Genomic DNA, 7,919 nt, shown 5'->3' on the forward strand with positions numbered 1-7,919 from the left:
CCCCCCCCCCCCCCCCCCCCCCCCCCAAAACAAAAACCCCAAACAAAAACATGTCCAGTCTTCAAGGACCGTTATGGTGTAGTGTTGATGACAAACATAACATTATAATCCTTTGTAAGGCATCACACATCGGAACACTTGAGTATTTCATGCCGGAATGTTCCTCAGTTCCTCAGTCCTTCTTGGCATTCTTATCCCTGTGTCGCTGCCTGGCCTCAGATGCCATTTTGAGAAGTGACAGCAGAATAGGCACACACATGGGCAGGAACAGTGGTATGTAGATGGCAAACTTCTGGTCATCAGGGAAGTAGAGGAGATGGAGGAGGGATGGGTCGAAAAAAGCTCTCTCTGAAGCAAGGATAGCTTCTTTACTGTACTGCAGAGCAAAGCCCAGGTTCCCTGCCTCCAGCTCACCCACAGCCAACTGTAGAGCAGTGACAGCGCTTGATACCTGCACAATAGGAACAACGATCAAATAAGAAATTGTGTGAAATCCTGGCCCTAGAGAACCAAAATAGAATATCAATACAGCCATTTCACTTTCCGTGTATACTGTATATTACTGGCACTAAACTTTATATAGTCAGAATCTGCTTTGTTCATCAAGGTGTTGCGTGCATTGAATGGCCGAGAACAGCAGACCTCCAAGCTGAGATAGTATGTCAGCTGTTCTCTGTGCGCAACACTGTTGGCAGGGTGAAGTATACAGTATATCTGTCTCATTAGGGTGCATCTCTGCGTCTCACCAGCCAACACACAAGAGGAGGTTAACTGAACTGAAACCAGCGCTCCCCAAAACAGGTTTGGGGATCTGTTGAGAATTGATTACATGAAACCAGCACGTGCAGACTCAAGGTTTGTAAACAAGAAACCCATAAAGAATGTAGCACGCCTGATGAAAAAGTTCGTATTTTTTAATATAACAACCTTATACATAAAACCAAACAAAGTAAATTGATATAACACAGCTTACTTGCTGGGCAATGTTGTCATTGATGACAATGTTGCCTATCTGGTCGAGGAGCTGTGACAGGGAGGTGATGGTGGTAGTTGCCGTAGCAATATTCTCCACACTACGACTCCACATGAGGCGATCAAGCTCCCAGTCAGCCAATCCTGCATTGTCACATGGTGCCACCAGGAAGCCAGGGGGAGAGTTAGATGACTTCACACCCAACATAAGCCTGGGGGAACAGGGCAGAGGAAAGTTCTATAAGGCTTGCTTGCACGCACATCATCTATCAATAAAGGCAAAAGCCCCAAAAATATCTAAAAAAAGAAGAACAAACGTGACTTCAAAGTGACACTAGTAATGGCCAGCTGTTTGTGAAGTGTCTTTTAAGCATGTCCCTTGGCAGATGTTTCATCTTCAAATGCCTGTGCATTGAATGTGTTATTGATTTGTGGTAGTACAAACTCTCCAAATTTCTTACCGAAGTTGTGCGAGGAAGACTCCCATGACTTCAGCCATGTTAATGTTGATGTTTACAGGAAAGTCAGTCTCTGGCCCGTAGTTATCATTGACGTTATAGACCTATTAAGAAAATATATAATTTACACTGAAGGTTGAACAAGGTCTGTCTAATTTGCAGCTACACACATCACACATACTTTAAGAAGACTGGGTTTATTCCACCCACAGAGCAGACTTCCCAAATGTCCTTTACAAAAAACCTGATCCTTAGAACAGAGTTGATCTTACCATGATACCGCCCCACCGCGGTGAGTGAAATGCATTGGAAGGTACATGCTGCTTCCTGTGGCCTTGGATGTAAAGTGGAGAGTGGTGAGCGTCAGGGACGTACAGCAGAAAGTTCAGCACTGGGTTGGAAGATGCAGCACTTGAACCTGGACACAAAACATAAATAAATCACCCTCAATCATATCAGTGGTTTTCAATCTTTCAAATCTATGTAAAACAGCCTCTATAACACGTGTCATTCTGTAAAAATGTATTTCTATTTATTCATGTTTAACCACTCATACATTACACCTTACCAAAATAAAGAAATTTAAATAGCTGATCTACAAACTTAGATTAGATATTTTTGCTATTTTAGAAAATTTGTGAAGTTTATAAAGTTATAAATGAATATTTCGACCTGACAAGCCCAAAACAGTTTTTTTTCTCTCGTACCTAGCCTAGCTTCCACAGGGTTGATGACATGTGCGAGGCTGTCAGCGTTGAGTGTGTAGGCATTGAGGCTGCTGTCAAAGCGAGAGTTTACCCCCAGCACAGCGTAGTACAAAATCTGTATGGAGAACAGGTATAGCTAGTATATTTTCACTCTGCAAATTATTCTTTGCAAACACACATGCACAAACAAGGAATGGAATCTTTATATTAGGGACAAAATGCCCACAGTGACTTTACCTGAGAGTCTATACTAAAGTTGGCCACAGGGGCCAGTTTTGTAAGCAAAGGCTGGATGTAGCTCTGCACAGCGCCCTCTATGTCCCATTGTAGGTTGTGCGACTTTGGGTCCGGGTTCAACAGGCTGAAAGTGATCTCATAGCCTGAAACAGTGACGACAAAATAGATTAAATTTCAAATAATTAAATGTGAAATTTGATTAATTTCCACACATCATCAAAAGATCATGTTTTTGTTTTCCATTGGTTCAGTTTGGCTGTTTTCTAATAGGTAGGGAGGGAGTTAGGCTGTGTTTAATTGTGATTAAAGTTAGGCATTGCTTAATATCTCAAGACAGATTCAGAGCTCCAGTCCACAGCTGAATTTGTCGGCAACTCCTGTTACAATGTGTAGAGGAGTGGAGTGCTAGGAGTGTGAACGGCCAACATCCAGTCTCTTTTTTTGTCGATGGGTTCGCAGATTGGGCATTGCTTAATAGAGATCAAGTTTCAGCATGGTTTGCTGTGTTAAATATTTATTGTTATTGTTGAATCAACATAGCCCCCATTGAGTAGAACGCCATGTTCATTGGGAGAGATTAAGATGTGCTGCAAACAAAGTCTAACCTGGGCTGGACTTGAAGGCTCTCATGCTACCAGCCATGCTCTCCTTGTTGCCTGGGCTGAGACGGACTCTGTCACTAAGTGCGGCGGTGATGTCAGCGTGGCTGAAAGACATAACCTGCAGCACCTGCTTGACCCGCGGCTGAAGGTGCGTGAGGAGCTGTGGCAGAGTCTTGCCCACTCTCATATCTGCACCGATACGAAGCACGGCTGTCCGCCGCTGACCAATGTACACCGCCACATCCTGAGAGTGTTGGCCAACAGGCACATACAGACAACACACAAGACGTGACAAGAGTAATGTTACACAAAGAATAAATCTAAACTAATGACTAAGAAAACTGAAATCTTCATGTATGTACAAAAATGTGTAGTAGAGAGGAGTCTTGATAAAGAGGGAATGCAAAGAAAACTAGCTGAAAATTAAATGTCCATGAAAAGGTATGAGACAGTCGGAGGAGTGCAGAAAAATAGAGAGAACATGAAAGACATTGTGATTAACCTCAGGCAGCAAGGATGATGATTCTGGAATGACATACACAACGACAGATCCACATGGGTTCTCACTGAGCATGTGCAGAGAGAGATCTGCCTCTAAAGAAAACAAAAGGAACAAATATTATAGTCAAATAGTGGTCTCAATAGAAAACCTTTATGGTTGTTTACACTTGGCTCCAGCCCTGAATCGCTACCATTAAAAAAGTATGTCCTGGTGAGACGAAATGAAAATGAGTGTCAGGCTACTTAAAAGCAGTAAAATATGAGGGAACTGAATTTTATTTATTTATTAATTTAACCTTTATTTAACCAGTAAAAACACATTGAGACAGAAATCTATTTTACGAGTGGGAACTGGCCAAGAAAGAGGCAGAAATAAAATTACACAACAGTGCTACCACAATACATGACATAACAAAAAACAGTAATACATCCATGTTTATCCTCCAGAATACCTAAAAATACAATAATTATCTACAAAGAGGTACAACCCTTGGAGCCAGGAGATGCAAAACGGGCAAAGTGCTACATTGTAATTGAAATGTACAATATATACATAAGAAAATAGATATATGAGCCTGGCTAACCTATAGGCTAATACCTGTCCGAAATTGTGCAAATGTTGGATTGTACAAAAGCAGTGATCACTTTGAAACGTCTCAAAATAACTTTCAAGGCCAATTTTAGTCTAGTCTGCAGGTCATTCCACGACCAGGGACCAAAGAAAGCAAGACATATTTTACCCCCCTCAGTTGAAAATGAGGGTACTACACACCGTAGCCAGGTATTTGATCTGAGGTTTATACCATAAATGTTGCAAGCAGCACAGTCTGATTCGTTATTTTAGTTATTAGCTGAACTCAGGTGTGCTTGCGTATGCATTTGAAAACATGTTGGGGGCCATTATAGTTACATTAGAATTACAACAAAATGTTTCAGTGTAATTTGTAAAAGAAAAGAAGCCTGTTGAATTTTATCATGAGAGCCTGGTTTTGAAATACCGGTAACAGCAGTGTTGCATTGGTGAAACTATCTCTGGTGGGACACAGTGTTTTAAAGACGTCACGTCACACGCACGTCGCTTAACACCTACACTACAGGTCACACAATGGGCAATTGATATGCATCTTAGCATCTAGGCTCATTCATATTAATATAGGCTGGGTGTGACATTCAGCAGGCTTTGTAAACCTTTGTTGAGGTGCAAACTTAAGGGGTGTTTTTAATCAATGCATTTTTGTTTGTGTGCTCCTGAAAAATATCTGGGCGGACGGCGTGGTACCCCATGCAATGACCAATGCAACACTCTGTGTAAGAGTAACATGGATAACAGCGTTTGTAGACATGAGTATTGTTTGCCATGTCATGTTTTGATTTTGCAGGACAGCGGCAGACACCGCCTCGGCCCGTGGTGGGACAGTGAGGTTGTGGCCTTGTGGGGCATTATAAGACCATTTTGAAGCTCCAATAGAGCTGCAGCAATTATCCAACTTGTAATGGGTTGATCAAATGAACGCCATAAAAACACAATTTAAAGTATTTTCATCTGATGCAGTCTGGATAACATCTGTCCATTTCCGATGCAGGACAAATTTCCCTTCTTGGATTAATAAAGCAGCCTGCTGCTTATTCTCTGATCCATATCAGATAGAAGAGTTCCAGTGCCCTGCCCTCCTACTGCGGATCATAGACTGACTTCATTTTGTCGTTTTTTTGCATTCCAGCTTCATATAAAAACTTCTGTGCTTGTGTCTCATGTTCACATGAGCAATACTTAAACTGTGCCTGATCATTCAGCCATTGTTGAACAAGACACAGGCAGGCACACGCATCCAATTTACAAATGAAGGCAGAGGGGCATTCATCATTTTTTATACACCAAGTAGTACGCACAAATCAAGCCACAAATGTACCGTTTTTGCTGCCTTTTTCATCCCTTCCTCACCTCTCTTTAAGATACATTCAGACAGAGATGAAAGCTGAATATAACATCTCACCTGCAGCAGTGGGCTGTTTTAAAGAATCTTCCTCCATGATGGTAGCTGTACGGTACTTCGTCTCATATCTGTACCTTAAAGCTGTGTCCTCTGCAAAGAAGGACAAGTCACAACAACTGTGTCTAAGGGGAGATGTCATGGGATGTCCTCGTAGCCACACACTTCAATTTAACATTATCGTCAGTTCACCTTAGATGAGTGAACATTATTGAACCTTGTTAACAAAAGCAGTTGCCACTCTCTACTTAGAAAACAAGTGATGAAAAATAACAGTATAATAAAATGCCAGTTTAATATAATTCAAGCTTTACAGTAACACTGGACATCCTCACCATCTACCGTGTGCTCCTCATCTTCTGTTTGTGTCAATGGAACCTTCTTCTGCTGTTCAGGGGTCAGGGTTCCACGTGCAAACACTACCTCCACATCAACACTAAGCTGCAGCTGCAAAACAGATTAGGGTTTTCACTGTTAGATCTATGCCTACAGTAAAGGAATTACACCACACCGTATTAGACTAAATCATTGTATAACAATAAAAAACATTCTTAGAGATGCCAGAGATTACAATCTTATCAAATTGGGGGTCCTTAAGATAAAATAAAAATCACTTGAAGTGAGGTGCACCCACTGTATTTATATCGGCCACATGGCATTTAACGTCGTCAATTAGTGCCCTGACCAAACATCGAAGTCCATAGACTTGGCTGGCAAACGATTTACATCATAAGTGCTCTAAACAAACATTAAAGTCCATAGAGTTGGCTGGCTATAAAGTGCTCTAAACAAACATTGTAATTGTAAATATCCTCCTCAAAGTCCATAGACTTGGCTGGCAGTTTTCATTGGAAAGAAACGAAAGAAAGAAAAAAAGGTTGTCCTAGAAAGCGAGAAGCTATCGCTTACAGCAGCTCTGCTCTGGCTGTACAAATGCTGTCACAGGGCCCAGAATTCCATGACTGAATTCCATAACTGTGCACGCACATACACACGCAGCTTGGTCAATTCTTTGATCTCACTGACACACACACACACACCTGAAGCTTGGCCAATTCCTTGATCTCACTGACAGGTAGCCATGCACGGTACGTTTCAGTGGTCCGCCACCACAGAGGGACCCCCACGATAATCACGACTGCTGCGATGGCCAGAGCAGCGAGCTGGCCTCGCTTGCGTTCTGTATGAGAGATACAGAGAGACACAGACAGACAGCAAGGAAGAAGAAGCCAATGGAAATTATTGGGAATCAGTAAAAGTATCAGGCAAGCAATGGATGGACGATTTTCAAAGCACCGAGGCAACCGAGGGTAAAAGCTTGAATTGGTTATTTTTTATTTAGAGGTGATTTGGTGCGCCAGAATAAGGTTAATTGTTCAGAAGCGGTTCATGCTCAACACATACAGGAAACAATATCCATTGTAATTATTATTACACAGTTATACACAGCAACATGACTGTTACTATATCTCAGAGTTATTAACACTCAGGATTTCACTGTGTACTTTCAGCTGTTTACCCATCAAGAGAGAAAATATGTGGAGTAACTGGAGTTTGTATGGTTTGGTGAGATATAGCCCTGAAACATGACTGTCATGAATAGGTAATCATGACATGTGAACCATGGCTAGGTGAGTGACAAATGACAACAACTGTAGATGTAGCCCACAAGCTAATTGTGTGCTAGGCTACAACTTTGCAGATTCTGAGCCCTGCACATTTGGTTGTGTGCAGTGTGTGCACCCCCAAAATGAAATACAGTTTTGAAACGGCTATATTATATTAGTACATCTGGCTGTCCTGTCCCCAGAACTTAGCTCTGGTCCATTAACGCTATGGACCAGAGCAGAGAGAACTGTGTAGTGTAGTGTACTGTAGCTGTGACAGCCAGGCAGCATCAGTCATGTTTCAGGGATAGGCTGTGAGCAGCTTTGCATGTGTGACCATGATCTATGTCGTTGCTTGAGTACCGCTGTGTGGCGTGAAAAGTGTTCTAACGAGTCGAAGTTAGCGAGTGGAAATGTAATAATAACCATCTATCGATCCACACATCTACTATCATGAATTCACTCACCCACTTCCGTGCTCGCCATTTGACTTATGCGAGCCAGCCAGTGAGGCGTGATTATGAATCCCACCAACGTTCTAGGGTAGACCCGCCTCACCATGTGTCTGATTGGCTCCCGGGAAGGCATGGTTTTACTGACGTTAGTCCGTTCGGGTTAGGTTTAGGGGGGTGCGTGCATACATACTAGTAGTACTTGGTACTAGTAGTACCAAGTAACCTAGTAGTTAGTATTAGTATTAGTTTAGACTAGTCATTGGTTAGACATGGGTTAAGGTTAGGTTTAGGTGTGCTGCCCCGTGGGAGGTTAGGTTTAGGGTGAGGGTTTGAGATAGGTTGTATTGTACTGTAGTTGTAGGACTAATGACTGGTCGCAAAAACGAGAA

The 7,919-nt window shown here is 42.2% G+C and overlaps 1 protein-coding gene across 1 annotated transcript; it reads right to left on the minus strand.

Annotated features, from left to right (window-relative positions):
- Positions 1-42: 42 nt before the first annotated feature.
- Positions 43-7,611, minus strand: pigs (phosphatidylinositol glycan anchor biosynthesis, class S). Its single transcript, XM_079508316.1, has 12 exons — positions 7,543-7,611; positions 6,509-6,648; positions 5,804-5,915; positions 5,472-5,561; positions 3,479-3,570; positions 2,980-3,220; positions 2,375-2,517; positions 2,138-2,252; positions 1,703-1,848; positions 1,434-1,534; positions 974-1,184; positions 43-451 (listed from the first exon to the last, which is right to left on the minus strand). Exons 1-12 carry the CDS (start codon positions 7,559-7,561, stop codon positions 173-175), a joined length of 1,689 nt encoding a protein of 562 aa, XP_079364442.1. The 5' UTR covers positions 7,562-7,611; the 3' UTR covers positions 43-172.
- Positions 7,612-7,919: the final 308 nt, after the last annotated feature.

Source organism: Electrona antarctica (assembly GCF_951216825.1).
Source record: "Electrona antarctica genome assembly, chromosome: 8".
In the NCBI taxonomy this organism is placed as follows: domain Eukaryota; kingdom Metazoa; phylum Chordata; class Actinopteri; order Myctophiformes; family Myctophidae; genus Electrona; species Electrona antarctica.

Excerpts from the sequence above, each read along its gene's own strand:
- pigs (XM_079508316.1), bottom strand. Across the intron at positions 3,221-3,478 it reads CATCATCCTTGCTGCCTGAG|GATGTGGCGGTGTACATTGG; the intron begins GTTAATCACAAT and ends CAACACTCTCAG. Across the intron at positions 2,518-2,979 it reads AGCCTTCAAGTCCAGCCCAG|GCTATGAGATCACTTTCAGC; the intron begins GTTAGACTTTGT and ends TCACTGTTTCAG.